This window comes from Ammodytes marinus (genome assembly GCF_949987685.1).
Source record: "Ammodytes marinus genome assembly, chromosome: 22".
Lineage (NCBI taxonomy): Eukaryota > Metazoa > Chordata > Actinopteri > Uranoscopiformes > Ammodytidae > Ammodytes > Ammodytes marinus.
Window position 1 is genome coordinate 12,711,279 of NC_137226.1, and position 19,850 is coordinate 12,731,128.

General features: G+C 42.8%; 1 protein-coding gene across 1 annotated transcript; it reads left to right on the forward strand.

The window, feature by feature from the left end:
* Positions 1-17,345: 17,345 nt before the first annotated feature.
* On the forward strand, positions 17,346-18,479 carry gpr85 (G protein-coupled receptor 85; the record flags this gene model as incomplete). Its single annotated transcript, XM_080051082.1, has 1 exon — positions 17,346-18,479. One exon carries the CDS (start codon positions 17,346-17,348, stop codon positions 18,477-18,479), a length of 1,134 nt encoding a protein of 377 aa, XP_079907208.1.
* Positions 18,480-19,850: the final 1,371 nt, after the last annotated feature.

Below are 19,850 nucleotides of genomic sequence, written 5' to 3' on the forward strand. Positions count from 1 at the left end.
AAACACATTAAATCAATTACCAAGTCAGCCTACTTCCACCTTAAAAACATTTCAAGAATTAAAGGGCTAATGTCTCAGCAGGATTTAGAAAAACTTGTCCATGCGTTTATTTTTAGTAGACTTGACTACTGTAACAGTGTCCTTGCAGGCCTTCCTAAAAAAAATCAATCAGACAGCTTCAGCTAATTCAGAACGCTGCTGCTCGAGTCCTCACTAGGACCAAAAAAATGGATCACATCACCCCAGTTCTGAGGTCTTTACACTGGCTTCCTTTCAACCAAAGAATTGATTTTAAAATATTGATGTTGGTCTATAAAGCCCAAAATAGTTTAGGACCAAAGTACATCTCTGACCTGCTGATCCCTTATGAACCAGTCAGAGCTCTCAGGTCGTCTGGGACTGGGCTATTGAAAGTCCCCAGAGTAAGGACTAGACAGGGAGAGGCAGCCTTCAGTTTTAATGCACCCAAGCTCTGGAATAAACTTCCAGGGGATTTGAGGTCTGCTTCAACACTTGCCTCTTTTAAATCAGGCTCTTTCTGTGTCCATTTTAACCTGTAATTTTTATTTTTTTTAATGTTTTAATTATTTTATGTTTTATTTCTATTCATATTTTTCACTCACTTTTTTAATGTGTGCTCTATACTTGATGTATTTTGTTCTTGCTTCTGTAAAGCACCTTGAATGGCCTTGTGTCCGAAATGTGCTTTAGAAATAAACTTGCCTTGCCTTGCCATATCTTCTACCAAAACTTTTTTGGGGGGGATGATGGTGTGTGCTGCTCAGTCCAGCACCTTGATGCAGCAGCTTTGTTAAGAGACTAAAGAGACACTAATAATGCACTGATTTGCAGTGTGTGAATGGAATGATTCACTCCTCTGAAAATGTGAAAACCCTCTTAGAGGACAAAGTAAGGAGCCCGGCTGCCTCGTGTCGTGCACAGACGTTTGCTGGAAGGGCAGAGGAGAGTGGACTTGGTTCCTTTCCCACCATGCTTCCAGAGCTGGCACACCTTGTCTGAGGCAGAATGTATTGGCTCGGATTGGGTCAAAAAGATGCCCACTCACTGACATTATGCAGTGCTGGTCAGTATGACTGGGTGTTGGCAATGGATGAAGACTTGGGGAGGAAGGATTTGGACTTGGCCATACTTGTTGGTTTCACCCTTTTCTTAATAGAAGTTGTTTGTCATTGCAGAGATGCATCAACAAAAAGTGTTGTACACAGAGCAGCAAAATGTAGCCACTAAATGATCATGGAGTTATAAGTATAGTGCACAAAATACAAACTGTAGTTGTGCAACTTGATGTTGTAGATTAAATATGAAACGAGAGTGAACAACTTGACTGTTTTGGTAGCGTAATAGTAAGGACAGACTCCCATATTTTTCCATTTCAAGCCATGTGATTAAAAAAACAAGGGGTGCCCACCATAAACAAGAGTTAAGGGGACAAGGATCATGTGTCTTGGCCAAATTTAATCTGAAGACCTGCTACACTCAAAATATCCACATAGCATATTTGCTACACAAAAAATAACAGACTGCAGCATTGTCAAATTGTTGCAACCAGAGGACCATTTGCCAGGTATTAGCAAGGCTGGTTGTACGTGTGTGCGTGCAGACTAATAAATTGACCTGTTGAGGATGTTAACATTGTCCCTGTGTTGCCTGTTAAAAGCGGCACTGGCGGCTAAGTGGCAGGGGTCGTTTGCTACACACAGTTTTATAGGCTGCATTGAGATCACTTAAAAACTTTACTCAGTTTCTTAACACTCTTCCCTGACAAAATGGTGGAGATTGCATGCTCTTAAGTGAATCATAAATTAAAGGAAGGCACATGCACCTTGATGGTTCAGCCGGCTAGTAAGAAGCATTTTAGAAGTCCTAGTATAGTCATAAAGGGAAGATGCACATATTACACATGGTAACATTACAACCTGCATTTTCACTGTGGATGTTGACTATTTCACCATTTAATAAAAAAAAAATTCACAAACAATCAAAGCTTGTAAAAGTATTCATGCTTATTCATGGTACACAGGAATGTACAAGTGTTTGGATCTATTGTAAAGGTTTTATTTTTTGGTTCCTTCCCTTGCCTATAATAATTTGCGGTGCCAAAGTATTTTGAGTTTTTCTAAAGCATGACACTGGACTTCCTATGCAGAGGGAGCTATGGCAAAAAAGAGCCTCTCCTTCAGGGATCAATACACTGCAAACTGTTACTTTATCCCTACTATTATTAGCTCCATTATGCATCATTATAGGGCATTGAACCGAAAAATGCCCCACGGTGACTTGCGGTGCACCAGGCAGGTAAGATTTCAGTGTCTCGCTAAGGGACACTGACAGATTTATAGGACACTAGAGGAAAGGGACCTGAGACTTGTTCCTGGTTATGGCACCGTGTCTACAGTGGTTGGGGACCGCTGATAATTCCGGCTATCGGTATTATGCGGTCAGTGAGGAGCCCCTTTAGCCTGCTCCTCTGCAGAGCTTTACTTGACCTGGCTGTTTGGGAGAAAGGACAGACGTAAGCTTTAAATATCTGCGGGCTTGACACGGCACTGCTCCAGCTGCACTCTGTAATTACCAGCAGTGCAATCAGCAGACTCGTTCATTTCCCCTGACTGACAGCCGCTGACGGCTCAATTGCAGAAAATGCGCCGGTACAGCCTCATAAGTAAATGGAACCGACGTCCTGAAGCCTTCTTCCGAGCCTGGGAGGCTGCACTCGGCAAAAAGTGCATATCATTATTATGAGCGTGAGAAGACAAGCAGATAAAGGTAACGTTTTGTTCCATCTGGCAGCCTTTGAGACACATGTTTAAGACAAATGAGTATCTTTGAGATGCCTCATTAAAACAAACAAAAAAATCTTTCCAGCCCCTTAAGAATAGCATATGCACTGGCACACACACTCTTACTGCAAAGCCCTTATAGCTTATATAACAAAGTTTGAGAGGGCTAGCACATGCAAGAGCTTTCGGGGTTCTGCACAACTATCGATTTAAGTGTAAACCAATGTGAAGCTGTCCAGAATGCACATTCCACCGGCAAAAGTAATTGGGGTGAGTGAGCAAGCAGAATTGGCCCAGATAAATAGGTCACTTAATAGGTTGTTTACGGCGGGCGTTTCCACATGATGCATGAGAGAGCAGGATCCCGAGCCTAGGCGGGGCACAGGTGCAACAGCTCAAATAGAGAATAAGAGAAAAAAAAAACTCAAGTGGAATAATTTACTTATCAAAATACGAGGCAGATATTTTTGGCAGAGCAAGGTGGTATCCAATGTGGGCTAACATCTGGAAATGCAGCTATTTTGTGTTCCTCCTGGTACCCAGTCCAAATCCAAAAATGAAAAGAATGCATCGTATTGCAGGACACAAATAAAAAAAGAATTGTAGGTCTACAGAGCAGTGGAGAAAGCATAGCATTAACTTAGTAACAGCTGAGCTAAATGTCAACATCAGCATGCTAACAAGCTCACAGTGGCTATGCTAACGTGCTAATGTTAAGCAGGTATAATGTTTAGCTTATTCACTGTTTTAGTTCAGTGTGTTAGCATGCCCACCTTTTCTAATTAGCAGTAAACACAAAGTAGATCTAATGTTAATGGAATTTGTATTAGTTTTGCAGGTAATCATGACCCAAAGTATTAGACAAATGGAAATGACCTGATGGTATAGGCTAGTGCTAGAGTAAAGGTTAAAGGGATCACCACAATTATTGGGATTCTTCCTCTGGGGACCAGGAGTGTCTTCACTGTTTGTGGCAATCCATTTAGTAGTTGTTGAGATATCTGGACTAATGCAAACTGACTGACTGACTGACTGACTGACTGAGCCATGGTAATAGCATGGCTGCAAATGTAATAATACAGTAGCTCCAATATTTGGAAATGCTGTAGAAGTTGCAAGGTAAATATTGACAGCTGAAGTAATGGTGACAAAATATTATTCAGAAAAAGTTTTGATTGTTCTTTTGTCGGCAGGGCAAGAGCCTGTTTGATAATCAAAATCAGCTAATAACTTATCACCATACTCTACATTTGGGTGGTTGACGTGAACTCAAATCCAAAGTGGAAAAAAATATATTTCTAAAATGCATGTCAAATGACATATAATTATATTGCTTAATATGTGAATAACTCAAAACTGAATATGTCCCTTTTTAATCCATTATTTATTTAGCATTTTATTAACTTTTTTGTGTGGCAGTCCTAAATATTGTCCACCGGTGTGACATCATTTTAAATGTTAATATTTAATTCAGAAATTGTATGACAGATTAGACAAATATGCACAATCCTTATCAATTTGTCCTAATAATATTCCCACATCAAAAGTAACCAATAAAAATTCCCAATCATGTTATTATGCTACTATAAGATGTACACATAGGGACTTTACCCAAACGTCTGCATTATATTCATTATAATTAGTATAAAACCTAATGAAGCTTCATACTATCCTTATATGTGCATAGTGATGATATCATTATTATACTATTCAACACTTTTTACATGAATTTGTGCAGTTAAATGGCTTTTCCACTATAATTCAGTTTGTCACACCACAGGACATTCCGTCACACAATTGGACAACAAAAAGTACCGGTAAGCCCCTGTTTTGTACAAAGTCTAATTTATTATTTCTTTTTCAAAATTAATTAAATTAATTAAAATAAAGTTACAAATTCAAGTTAAAATGTTTTTATTTGAACAATAAAGTCAGAATAAAGAAGAAGAAACTAACGTTCCCATAAAAAAGACTTGGGGGCCACCGTAACATTTAGCAAGATAACATGGACATTTTAATAAAATTGACCTGGCTTATTACTTTTCTTGTTACGTTCAGAAGGAGGAATGGTGTTGAGAAGGCTTTCTTTATAAAGCAAAAGCCAAGAGGGGCAGGGCGAGCCGCAGGGACGGCAAGGCTGGGGCGTGGAAGGCCAACAAGGGAGGTAGCGTGCAGGTGGGCAGGATTCAGAGCGGGCAGGCACTGCAATGTCGCTCTCCTGTGCTGAGAACAGAGGTGGTTGATGGCCAAGGGAACATTCGAATGGAGAAATACCGGTAGCTGCGCTTGACAGGGTGTTGTGGGAATATTCAATCCATGAAAGGTGAGTGCTCTAGGATAAATGATTCCTCCGGGCGACCAGGAACAGGGAGGGGACGGAGCAAACTTGAGAGGGGTTGATGAGAGGACTTATTGCGGGCGCAAAAATGTACATGCGAGTACAAAGGTGCGCGTGTCAGTCTCCATGGTGGGCCACCAGAAGTGACGTTTAGCCAGGGACAGGATGCGGTTGACATCCGGGTGGCAAGCGAAACAAGAATTATGCACCCACTTGAGGACCTTGGAGTGGACTGAGCTTGGCACAAACATGGCTGGATCAGGTTGTTCCCTCTGCGCATCCCTGATCTGCGTCTAAATTTCCCACCTGACTGCCCCTACCACACAGCCATAGGGTAGGATGGTGTCTGGAAGCATGGAGACCTAATCGGAGGAAAAACTGTTGTGACAAGGCATCGGGTTCCTGGAACCGGGGAAATAAGTCAGAATGAAGTTGAATGGGCCAAAGAATGCCCAGTGTGCTTGGCGGGAATTGAGACAATTGGCAGACTGAATAGGCCATGTTCATGTGATCGGTCCACACCATGAAGGGAATTTCTCCCCTCTCCATCGAGTGCCTCCACTCTTCAAGCGCCAACTTGACGGCAGCAATTCCCTGTTTCTGACGTCATAGTTGTGCTCCGCAGGTGACAGATATCTGGAAAAGAAGGCGCAGGGATGAAGCAAGAGATCCTCGGTGAAGTGTTGTGAGAGGACCGCCCCCACCCCGGAGTCTGAAGCGTCTACCTTGACCATGAACTGCAGAGCAGGGTTGAGTTAAGTGAGAATAGGGGCTGAAGTGAACCGCCCCTTCAGCTCAGTGAACGCCGCTTCGTCTTTGGGGGTCCACGAGAAGGGGACAGCCGGAGAAGTGAGTCTAATGAGGGTGGCTGCAACTCAGCTATAATCTCTGACAAACCTTTGATAGAAATGTGCAAAGCCCAAAAAGTGCTGGAGCTGCAATCAGGGTCTAGGTTGAGGCCACTATGCCACTGCCTGGACCTTCTCGGGATCCGTCCTCTCCTGCCCTCGCTCAATGACGTATCCAGGAAATCCAAGGACTCCACATGACACTTGCACTTCAACGCTTGGACGATGAGTTTGTTCTCCAGTCTTTGTAGCAGCTGTTTCACATGCTGGATATGTTCCTCTTGAGAGCAACAGAAGATGAGTATGTCGTCAACAAAAACTGTGCGTAGTGAGAAGTCACGGAGGACACCATTATCCAGAGCCCGGTAGACGGCGAGGGCGTTTGGGGGAGGTTAGGAGGGATAAGGGGCAGGGAGGGAGGTTAGGGGGAGGTTAGAATAGAGGGAGGGAGGTTAGGAGGGAGAAAGTGATGGTTTTGTACCCGTTGATAGAGCCTAAGTCCACTGGTGTGACAGCCATTTCCACCAGTGTGACGCTGATTTCATGTCACACTATAGGACAATGCTGTCACACCAGTGGACGTTTTCAAGATCAAGGACAGTTTGCGGCCTAGCTATATGAGAGACAGTCTTCAATCCTGACTAACAGTGTTAAGGTTTACATTATTTTCAATAGTCTATCAATTTAAATGGATGAAAATGTCCAGATCAATACTTAAATTACGTCACACCAAAGGACTGCAGAATGGATCCCATTTCCAACAGTGCACGGAAATAGCAATGTTACGAAAATATTTGAGACAGACCTCACCTTGTGTGCAGTCCATGTGCTCCAGTGAGGTCTACTGTACTTCCTGGATGAGGAAGGGCCCCTCTTGATAATAGGGTGCCCAAATTAATGCCTAATTTATATCTACAAAATGGCGTCACACCAGATGGACACCAGTTTTGCGGACAAAATGTAATGCGTCATAATAATTGTAAATGGGGACCTTAAGACTTATAACATATAGTTTCATTAAGTTAACACTACTATAACATCTATTCAAACATTTGAATGTATTTAGACCTATTTTTCATTTAATTACGGTAGTTTTAAGATAAGCAACTCTACCCCGGACAGTCACGCCAGTGGACAAATGTCATGTTTAAAACTAAATATTTACATATTTGAATAATAATGCTCAATACTTGCAGATGTATTAGTTCTGGAAGATTAAACTGTATTTAAAAACAGATATTTTAATTAAATATTTTAAATTTGTATTTATAATTGACACCATGAACACAAAAATGGAGCGTCACGTCAACCACCCATTTACGTCTTGCGCGCACGCTGGAAAAAAAGTTGGTTGTTTACACACAGCAACGTCGACCCCTAACGTACTCGCCGTGGTCAGTATGAAAACATAAACAAACGTTTGCTGGAGATCGCTTAGAGTGCCTTTAATGCTATGCTAAACTAACAATTGTCTGGCACTTAATTAATCAATGTTTTTTTTATGTTTTAAGACTTGGAGAAAGATTCCGACATCCACCTTAAGGGGACAAAATCTGTCTGAGCACTTTATTATGCTTCCAGGTAATTTGTGACCCATGACTTTTTTTCCTTCTTTTTTTTGCATGTGTGTGGGTGTCTGAAGAGGCACTTCCATGGAAATGAACCCTGCCAACGATGAACAAATCACATGACTGCTTTCATTATTGTGTGCTATAGAGGTGACATTTACACCATGACAGGAAATGTGATGAGCTATCAATCTCCCATGCATATACATGTGCACACGGGCACGCATGCTATGAATAACTGCCGACCATTTTCCACACAGGCAGGCGACACATCAGTGTAATCAAATCTTTTGTTTTTGGAATGAAAGCGTTTGAACGGTTCTCTCAAAAACACTACAAACCCATAATAGAAATAAATGCTTATGATTCATCATTTTGATACATGAAAGATATGAAAGACCCAAACTGTTAAAGAGTCATCATTTTGTCAACGGAGACTGAGGTTTTCCTCCCAACGTGAAATTGTTTTTTTGTTATTAGTTTTCAAATGTTGTGTAATAAATCACTCTGATAGGGTCCTAGTCATTGTTTCATTCATTTCTTTTTCTTTTTTTAAATACATTTTTCATATCCATGTGTTAAGTTAAAAGCACACACCTCTTTATTTATAAGACTAATTATTCTTCAATGGAGAAAAACCAGAGGTAGATGCAACCGCTGTAATGACTGAACCATCAAGTGACTCTTGAAAATCTGCTTTTTCTCATGAATACACCTCACTAAAAGAAACATGTGTTGTGGTAAGTGCCAAGAAAAAAACTAGTTCTAGACAACTTACATGAGAGGTTGAATGTTAAAGGTGAAGTAAGCGGTTTATTTATGTTAACATAAGTGTAAAATCGCTCTTTATTCATACAGTGATCACTTACATAAAGTGCGCGTTTCATAAAGCCGATCTCTCAGTCAGCTGCTTTGCATGTAATCGGCAAATAAACTTAATGTAGTATCCCGAAATTTTTATCCAATCAGAAGAGAGAACACTACAAACCGACACTCGTCTCACTCATATATAGTATATACACTCCATGGTCTCACTGCCGGTGCACGCCAGAGCAACAGATGGGTGAATGTGTATGCGCCTACAATGGTAGAGCAGGTAGAAATCCTTCCCAATGTCTGTATTGATGGTTTTTATCATGTTTTATCACACATATGGATCTGAGATGATGCTAGATAACTTGCTGCTTGAAGACCGCAGTGCATTAATGTGGTGACGTAGGGACGAGCGAGGGGACTGCTAACTGCAGTAACTGACAGGAAGTTAGCTAAAAGAACCATTCCGCTTACAGCACCTTTAAGAATCAAAGACAAATAAAGTCTAAAACATATTTACAGAGACAGTACTGCTGACTATTTTTCGAAAGATGGCCAATTTGTCTTTTAGATTCATTTCCGGCTTGAAGAAGATGTTTGAAAGCAGGTCCCTGGTCAAAAGCGCACATCAATAAATATGACTCAAGAGTGGAATGTACATAGTATCACGCACCTAAAGCAAGCCTGTGAGCAGACATCTTCATACAATTCTGTAGATTAATTTCCTACCATCTAGTTGCCCATTCATTTTAAGATGGAGTAAGAGATTCTGGAGACCGTTTGTTGTCAAAATCACTTTTTGTCAAAATGAGTGAATATCTCCTCACAATCTGCAACCTGTCCGTGATCTGTGTGTGCGCTGAAAAATAATCTGGTTTTAATACACAGCCAAGGCTCTGTCAAGTGTTATGTAAACAAAAGGGTATGTAAAGAAAGGGTGCCCACCATGGCTAACAATGTGCATGTTTACAGAGCCTAAGCTTTGTATAAACACACAAAACAATTCCAGCGCATACACAATACGGACAGCTAGCGGATTGTGACGAGAAATTCATTGATTTTGACAAAAAGTGTTTGACAAGTTTTCTCCAGAATTGCTGCATTTTGTTGAATGAGCTTCCAAACTTTCTTGACTAAATCAATCACAGGACATTTCTTCAATTATGCTTCTGTTACATCCTTGTATTGTTTAATATGCTGTAGGCACTTTGTTTCTATTTCTCTGCATTCGAATAAGTCTTGATAACCTACACTGTAAAGCCTGGCACTCAGCTGGTGACCTTATTTACCCAACAAAAAAAAAGACACAGAAAAATGATTTACATAATACTGTCAAAAATCACTGGTTTACTCTGTTAATTGTTTGCTTCTGAATGCAATGCGGTTTGGCAGCTCTCGAAATATCACTTCAACGCACTGATGGAGGAATGTTGTGACCGCTCACCACGTGACGGTGGTGTTGCATTGTACAAAGAAGACTGACTGAATATTCAGTGTGACGAACCGTCTAAAAACACATTTCCAGTCCCTGCAAAAACAAAGCAAGCGAAACGCAGGGAGGAATTGATTACCCTTTAAAGCATTATGCAACTGACAGCGTAACACTCCGATGTGCGATTTTAACGCGGCCACCTTTCGACTGCCTCTTAGCTTCCAATGTGAATAGCTAATAACATTACGTCACTCATTCCATTTATGAGGTATTGTGATGTGTCGAAGCTCATCCCTGTTAAAGTGTGTGAGTGAGTGTGGTCCTACACCATGTTGCCTCAGGGCCCTCTATAAGTATTTCAATGCCTTGAACACTGCCACAAAAGACAGGAAGGAAATCCATTCGTCATGTCCCCTCACAGCACAATTCATTATGGACGGTGCACCGGACCACTACAAAAGCAGCAATTGCTTTAAAGGGTCAGAGTTTCAGTGTTTTGTGAGAAACCAATTTCAGAACATAATTAATCTTCAGGGAGAGATGTTTTGTGCTCCTCGGTAAAGGTGGAATGTAATTGCGAGTGGATGATGCTTACAAAACCAGAGACTCGGTTAACTGGACTTTTCAGTTCATTGTCCCTCTAGAACCTTTGAGGACAGATAAAAATCGCCAGAGTGATCTTGGGGCAAAATGAATAAGCTACAAAACACAGGCTAACTGAAGCAACATGGAAATATTGAAACTAGAGTCTGGTAAATATGTAATTTGACAATTGTTAAAAAACTGTTCAGATTAAACTAAAGTTCAAAATGTATTAAAAGGAAAATTCAAATAAGCTACTATCATAAATTACTGTGTGGACTTAATTTTTTTCAGACAAATCCCAGCACACACACACACACACACACACACACACACACACACACACACACACACACACACACACACACACACACACACACACACACACACACACACATTCCCCGATACTGAATTAAAACATGAGACCAGATTGACATTTTTATAGAGTGCCTTCATTGCCAGGTAGCCTATGCCACCGATTCCTGGCAGCCAGTGGCATGGTAATGTAACTCAGCTGAGGGAAGGAAGGTCTCTTTTAGCAAATGGATTAATAAAAAGGGGGAGTTCACATGCATGCAGAGACATTTGAAGTTGAACGGAAATTACGATACAGAGGTATATCTTTGGTGTTTGTATGGCCACACTGAGAAAAACAGAGATATGTCTAAAAAAATCAACGTTGTGTCAACTCATTTGGCTTGAATGTACCGACATTCAATTACATGACAAAGTTACACACTATAGCTTTACATTTTTAACAGTTGGCCTACATAACCACCACTCTATTTGCTTGATCTTCTATCAATGTAGCCTACAAGCTTTACAGGGCTATTATTTTCTGCACACCGGTAAATTGACAGCACACCTCCTTGTAATGCTAAAATACATGTTGCAAAACAGGTTTTATCCCCTTTGGAAAATAATTAAATAATAAAATCCTCATTATAGTTACATTTCCGTACACAACAAGATCATTTGAATATCACTGGTGCACATATAGGCTACATGCTGCACAGACTGTATCATTTTCAGTCATTTAAGCCTAGACATTTTTAGAAAGTGTCCTTCGGATGCTGAGCAGCACATTACGATGCCAAACACATAAGTAGGGAAGATTAATGTCACTGTCCTGGCCTCTTAGACAAACACTCTCATTTCTGGATATTCTCTCATCCTCCCACTGATCAATTACCAACACCACTGAGATCCAGGCTAAGTGCTGCTGCTGCTGCTGCTGCTGCTTTGTGTATCTGCCTGTGCAGTTACCAGAGTGTGGATCCGGAGGACATTTTTGATGGCTAAACACATTTAAAAACATCTCCTAAACTGGGGTTTTATGTCGTTATTAAGAGCAGAAATGTGCCTCGGTTGAGGGAATAAATAGAAACATTACGGGAAAATGTACAAACGTAGCAGCGGATGTGGATGTTTGATGGTTTTATGTTCTTTAAAAGAAGCTCTTCGAGGGGGCTTGTAATGGCCATGTGGTAGAGATCAGATAGGGGCTCAAGAAATGTGTGTGTGGCGTGTGAGACAAAATTGCCAAAACGAGAGCGGCAGCAAAAAGAGAAAAAGTGGACGATGAGAAAGATTGAGCAGACAGGGAACGTGTGCCTATTCATCTCATGGCTCGGAGCAGGCAGGTATACAGAAGTATGGCAGCCGTACAAGGTCAATATTTTACATTGGCTTGTGGGCTCTAATTAAATTACAGGCAAAGTGCCCCAGGGGAGTACACAGAGGTAGGTGTATGTAAACCCTGCAAATACCACCCCCCCCCCTCACAACTCCTGCAAGCCAAACAATTGTGTAGCATACCATGAACTGAGATGTTGCCGTGTTTAGTCATCCCGACAACACAGCCGATTTGGAGCAAATTTCAACATGTTTCATGAGATCAGGGGTTCACTGAGGCACAGCAGAGCAGCTGGGCTTGAACTGCAGATAAGGATTCTCTTCCTCTGCAAATCGAAAATTGTAAAATGGGCCAAGAAAGTTCGCAAAAGAAAATCTTGAGGCAGCTCGGAGTTGAAAATTGCATTGGGCTTTTTATTCTCTTTTTCTTATCTGGCCTTGACCAGCAGCAAGCATCACACGCAACATACAGCAATAGCCTATGCATGTCAACATGTGTTTGTCTTCAGAGGGAAAGTTCTGATTAAAATAGACTTAATGTTTATAGTAAGGCCTGAGGGGCAGAGAGGCCATGCTCTGACGGCCTGTCAGCCTAATAGCCAGTAATAAGACGATCGGTGTCTCAAAACACAATGCAGAATAATTACTGTGTGAACCCCTGAACCAGTGTGCACGTCTGTTTGATCGCTGATAAGAGCTTGAATTATGCATTTAGTTCTGTGCCACGGGACAAAAAAAAATGCCTTCTGGCTTGTGGAATATATAGTGGATGCTCTTGAAGAAAATTTGAAGAAGGGATGAAGTTAGAATAAAGCAGCGCTGCGATTGGCTGAGCTGCACCCGGAAGTCGAATCAGCTGACTGTAACGCAGGCGCCTGGCTCCACTTCCCGAAAGTCAACACAGCAACAGCGAAAAAGAAAAGCAGCTACAGACATGGCTCCCAAACTTGAACTATCGAACGCTGCAGCGATCGTCTGGCTACTGTTGCTCTCACTGATCCCCCCGGCGGAGGCTTACGATGCGGGGGACGCGTTAGCCCTGCTCCTGGGCACCATATTGACCGTGGTGGGTTGCTGCGCCTGCCTCGGCTGGTACGCACGGAGGCGGAACGACCTGCTGTGAGAGAATGAGAGACACTGGGCTACTCTTGGTCGCACGCCTGTCCTGTCTTGTTATCATCCACCACATGAATGCCAGGCACACGATCTGTGTCAAAGCGACTGATAAGAAACGTGCCTTATTTTGAATCGATGCGTCATGCGTCAGTCCAGTCAACCACGTGGGACTCGTTGGACATGATTAGGGAAACAACCAGGAAGTCCCCATAGACAGGGACTGGGATTGACTGTATTGCGATGTGCTGCACTGCTGAGATAATGGACCAAAACACTGTTGCCTTCTATAGCCTATACAGACCGCTGCACACTTAACTGAATATCCTCCTATGGATGCCTGCGTTGGATATTTGAGTATGGAGCGAGAGACCAATGTGATTTTCCCGCTGATGTGTTTGTCTGCAATGTGCAATCACAACATTGCCCATTGTTTGAAGCACAATATCTCAAGCGTGTTTACATGATAGCAGTGGAGTTGTTGTTACAATTTCTGCTGTGTAAAATGTGTAAGAATAGCTTTGACAAGAATAAATTGATTCGACTGATGCACTTCACAACTCATGTCTTGCATGATATTTTAGCAATCTGCTGTATGATCACATTTGCCCTCTCCTTTCATTTTGACAGTGTGGAAAGTGAGCCCAGATGTGGAAACATCACTTTCGGAATGGCTTGTGTATTTTGTGAAGGGTTTGATTGCAGACTATGATAAAAAAAAACATAGTGAAGCTGTCTTCAGTGACTTTAAAAAGTCTCCCCCATTAAAGGTGTTTGGAATGCTGACTGTATTTAAGGTGGGCATAACCACACTTAAATACCCAATGCTTTACATAACTATATAAAAAAAAATTGCAACACAATTGTAAAATAACTCCTTTACTGTATTCAAACTCCAACTTGTTAAAAGTACAGAAGTAGCCTACTAAGATTACTTACATTAAAAGTAAAGCACAAGTACCTGAACATACCCTAATCAAACCCTGTCTGATGATAGAAAAAAAATTCTAACCTTGGGATGGTGTTATGATCAAGTTTTTTTTTATAGGTCATGTGCCAGAAAGGGGCAATTATTAAAGAATACTATAAATAAAACCATGAAGGTCTTCACTATGGTTCCACTTTGTCCGGCGGGTAGTAACAGAGTTTCTCTGTTTCACCACGTCTGTCATATCTGCTGAGCTGTGGTTGAAAAGGTTCCAAGTGCACGTGCTGTGAACCATTTTTTCTCTTTTTGAATCATAAAACATCGAAATCTGCAGCGTTCACAGAGCTCCATACTAATCTATGTGAAGTCCGTAACAGTAGGGACACATTTCATACATTCTTTCATCATAATCAATTTATGTTTCATAGCCCAGGTTTAAAAAGGTACACAGAGCAACGGTTCAGTGCTTGGCGTGACCAATGTTCACTTGTTACAGCGCTCCTGACATGACGCCTCTCCATACATGGTCGAGAAATCAAATCCTTTGAATTTATCATGGTGCCTGCCCGGGCAGAGTGAACAACAGTCCTCAAAGTGCTTGTCAATTATGCATACACAAAGTACAGTGGGAAGTGGCTCCAGGCTTGAGCTGGACCAGGCTACCTGATTTAACTCCTCACTTTGTACATAATGCTCAACATTACCTGGGGAGTGAAACATGAAAGAGCACAGTGAAGGGCACAGGTGCATACATGCTGCAGCACAATGCATTTGATTTGATAAAGGCCACCAATAAAAAGCCAGAATACTGCAATAGAAACGATGTGATCAGCCCGCACAGAAGCACATTTAGATCGTGTGTCATTTTAAAGAGTACAATTCTTATTTTGGGAATGTATGTTGAGATGATGGCTATTAAAAATGGTTGTACACAAGACATTACAGACTCAAACAGGTTTAGTCAAATAAACACCATGGACCATTTATTTGTCCTACTGTGAAGAATACATGTAATGGATACAAAATAGCCAAAATTCTCAAAATTGATCAGAGCAATATTTTGGCTGAAGTGTCTCACCTTTACTATTATCCGATGTATATAGGTTTGCTAGGATCATTTTCAAACGTGTCACTTTGAATAAGTGGGTTTTGCATCACTCTGAAACAGTTGGGAGGGATAAAGATGCCTTTTGTATCCATGCGTAAAAGTGACACTAAAATAGTATTCAGTTACTCCATAACGTTGCCAGGGGAAATTTGCTCGCGTTTCCGGGCCAGCAGCGGCCCCGTTGAGCAGATGTTACACAGAGAGAGAGAGAGACAGAGGGAGAGAGAGAGAGAGAGAGAGAGAGAGAGAGAGAGAGAGAGAGAGAGAGAGAGAGAGAGAGAGGGAGAGAGAGACAGAGGGAGAGAGGAAGAGAGAGAGACAGAGGGAGAGAGAGAGAGCTGCCGCTGCTCCTGCTGCAACAAGAGACAAGACGCGTCTTGGATCACAAATAGGGATGCAGGGCGCATGCGCACTGCGCTCCGTTTACTGTAGGATATTCACCGTGGAGGGGAAAAAAGAGAAGGGGGCAGGCAACACATCGGGATTTTTAAACAGCAAAAAAAACGACCTGTGCAATGTAAATAACCTCTAGTAAGGGAGACGAGATAGGATTATCAACAGGTAGGACTTTGATTGATCTCGTGATCGGCTGTCTGTCTGTCTCTCGCTAGTTTTTTTTTTTTTTTTTTTGGCCTTGTCTTATGTGGTGGCTGCGATTCTGGGCAATTCATAGCGGGGACTTGGAAATGATTCTAGTCTAATGGAAGTACGGATCTGCTCCACCGTTCTGCTCTATCCAGCCGATTGGGATGCGAGGACGGTGTGATTTGTTTTCTATTTTTCTCGTGTGTGTTTTGTTTCTCACCACGGACATCTCTCGGATTCAGAGGCGCGTGAAAAAGCAAATGCTCGACTGACAAGCGGAGGACGCATGTAAACGCGTAAGTAGACACAAACGCCAACATTAATAACGATCTCTGCTATCACCACAGACATGTATGTAGCCTAATGGTTCAAACCAGTAAAAAAGAAAAACAGCTATCGGGTAGGACATTCCATAATAATCATCACCAGCAGGCTTGTTATTATGACTTCCAACCATCCTTTTCAACCCATCCTGACTGATAATCACACCCGCGCATCAACAAGCAACGCGATGTCGAAATGCGGCTCTATAGTGTCAGCCTTATAACAATTTATTCTCCCTACCCCATCCTTTTTACTAATATAAAAAGATGATCTGGAACATGGAGGCTGGCTCAATCAAACGCCCTAATGAGAACACCGCGTATTAATGTAATCCAGTTAACATTCATCAGACAAAAAAGAAAGTCCAAAAAAAAAACATAAAAACACCAATGCTCTATTATGTATGAACCCTCCGTCGTTTTTTTTTACACAATGCATTACGGCAGGGCGAGTTTATTCGAGTCTTTCAGAGAGCCGTCCTCTGTTTCTGCAGGGTGCAGGGTGTGAGCGAGAGGAGCTGATTTCGGACCGCATCTCTGGATGTTTCACATTGCGTTGGAACGTCCAAACTGATTTTTTTTTAATGTTTTTTTGTGTAACCCTTTTCGACTTTTCCGAGATTCGCTGGTAAAATGCGTCGTTTCTTTATGAAGGCTGGGCTGTGCTTTTATCATTATTACTTTTACCATCTGGGTGCTTTTGTTCAGGCAAATTCCAAAGCCACAAGAAATAATTCTACTGTAACAGATTAATGCCTCAGTCTAATCGAGACTGTCTGTCTGTCTGTCTGTCTGTCTGTCTGTCTGTCTCTAGACAAAGTATTCTAGCTGAGGCAGAGCTCTGCACTGTGCCACTCTAAATGTTAAAATGTAAAACAAATGCATAAATGAATGGCAGTCAGGCAGAGAGAGAGAGAGAGAGGAAATTGTTGCTTATCACATTGAATGTAGATTGTGCAGGTGCAGTTGAAAAACAATGCAGCTGTTGTGTATGTATTGGGACTGAATGCTGATGGGGTTGGATAATATTTTTCAGGGATATTTTTTTTCTTCCTTTCTTTTTTTCCATTTTTTTTTAGGTGTGATGAGACAAAGGAACAAAGGATGCCTTAGAGGAGAGGTTGCCTATACGCCTGGAAACCTCTTCAAAGCACACCGCCAAATGGATCTAACGCCTCTTCCCCCCACCACCACCACCACCAACCCCCCCACCTCCAGATCATGATACTCGGCTAGTAAAAAAAAAAAAAAAGGCTATTCCTCTATTCTTTATGATCCCTCCTCCATCTATGGCGAACTACAGCCATGCAGGGGACCACACCTTCTTGCAGAACGTCTCTCCGCTCGCCACGTTCCTCAAACTGACCTCCCTGGGCTTCATCATCGGCGTCGGCGTGGTCGGCAACCTCCTGATCTCCATCCTGCTGGTCAAAGACAAGAGCCTGCACCGCGCGCCCTACTACTTCCTGCTGGACCTGTGCGCCTCCGACATCCTGCGCTCCGCCATCTGCTTCCCCTTCGTCTTCACCTCCGTCAAGAATGGCTCGGCGTGGACCTACGGCACGCTCACCTGCAAAGTGATCGCCTTCCTCGGGGTGCTGTCCTGTTTCCACACGGCGTTCATGCTCTTCTGCGTCAGCGTCACGCGCTACCTGGCCATCGCCCACCACCGCTTCTACACCAAGCGGCTGACCTTCTGGACCTGCCTGGCCGTCATCTGCATGGTGTGGACGCTGTCGGTGGCCATGGCCTTCCCGCCCGTGCTGGACGTGGGGACGTACTCCTTCATACGGGAGGAGGACCAGTGCACCTTCCAGCACCGCTCCTTCAGGGCCAACGACTCCTTAGGGTTCATGCTACTGCTGGCGCTCATCCTGCTAGCCACGCAGCTGGTTTACCTCAAGCTCATCTTCTTCGTCCACGACCGGCGGAAGATGAAGCCTGTGCAGTTCGTGCCTGCCGTCAGCCAGAACTGGACCTTCCACGGGCCGGGGGCCAGCGGCCAGGCGGCGGCCAATTGGCTGGCTGGATTCGGAAGAGGCCCCACCCCTCCCACCCTGCTGGGCATCCGGCAGAACAGCAACGCAGCGGGCCGCCGGCGTCTGCTGGTGTTGGACGAGTTCAAAACGGAGAAGAGGATTAGTAGGATGTTCTACATCATGACCTTTTTCTTCCTGGCCCTGTGGGGGCCCTACCTGGTGGCCTGCTACTGGCGGGTGTTTGCCAGGGGCCCCGTGGTGCCCGGGGGCTACCTGACGGCCGCAGTGTGGATGAGCTTTGCCCAGGCCGGGGTCAATCCCTTCATCTGCATCTTCTCCAACAGGGAGCTGCGGCGCTGCTTCAGCACCACGCTCCTCTACTGCAGAAAATCCAGGTTACCAAGGGAACCCTACTGCGTTATATGAAGGTTTTTGGCTGTAGGGCCTTATTTTTTTCTTCTTCTTCTTCTCATCTATGTCTCTATTTCCCTGATTGATCTTGATCTGGGGCTTGTTCCCGTTGTACAGCCGCACTCTCTCTTCTATCTCTCTTCTCTTCATCCTCCAGTTTTCTCTCCTCCTGCTCCTCCTTCTGCTAATCCCTTCTTTTCAGAGGCAGAAGGTGGGCCAGCGAATCATGAGGGCTCGCGGCGCCGGGGTGATTGAATATGAAACCTTTCAAAACTTGGAGGCTGAAGGGAATGGGAAATACGCAGGAGGTCTGGATCCCCCTCCTGTGTTTATGTTCTAGTAAACAGACATTGTGGAAGGCCGTGCCAATGCAGAGAAGCAAAAAGTAAATACAACAAAAAAAAAGAGAAAAATAATTGACAAAACGATTAAAAACAAAACGTCCTGCTTTGGATATTTTTGAAGATGCGTTTTCTGTGAGGTGTGAGTCACATAATTATGAAGAGAAAATGAACAAAAAACAACAACAATACTAAGAAATGGTACCTCTCAAGGAATCACTGGAAATGTTTTACATTTTAGAAGTTGCACTAAAAAGAAGATGTAAAGATGCTTTTTTTTGGGGGGGGGGGCAGGGGGGGAGGAGGGTCAACGGTTGCCAGATGCATTGCAAGGACAACTTGAGTTTTTTTTCTCCTTTTTTTCTCCTTCTCCGAACTAAACAATGAATGCTTTAATTTGCAACAGACTACACAATCGCTGTAAGTAAAGCAGAAACGTGGTGACTGTTGGAATACACCATCACAAGAGGATAAATTGGTTTTAATGTAAGTGATATCTTTTTCATTTACCGGGCGTGGGGTCGGTGGGTATGAGGGGGGGGCGGGGGGGGGGGGGGACGAGGGCTTTACTGATGGCGGGATTTACAATGTGTGGTTTTTGAAGTTGCAACTTAAAACTAGAAATGATTTCTTGTAGTTTTAATGATCCATGTGTCCCTAGTGTCTGGCATTGTTCTTTTCTTATCACCTTTTACAACAACGGAAAACAAAAAAAGATGGAAAAAAAAGATGAATGATGTTGGGATTTTTTTTCAAAAAGAAGTTGCTTTTTACGAACAACCTTGTGCTTAAAAAAAGACAGTGAAGAAGTAGATCAATGTTTTCATCATATCCATGTACCTAAACACTACCATATTGTTACAGTATTGCTGATGCCACTCCGGGTGTTCTTGCCTTAATGGTTACGATAATGTCATATTTCTTGGTTGTTGGGTTATTTTATGATTTTGATTTCACTCACTTTTAGAGAACACATTTTACTTTTTTTTTAAATGCAAGGGGAGTTTATTTCTTTGTAGTTTTTTCCCCTTTCTTTTTCACATCC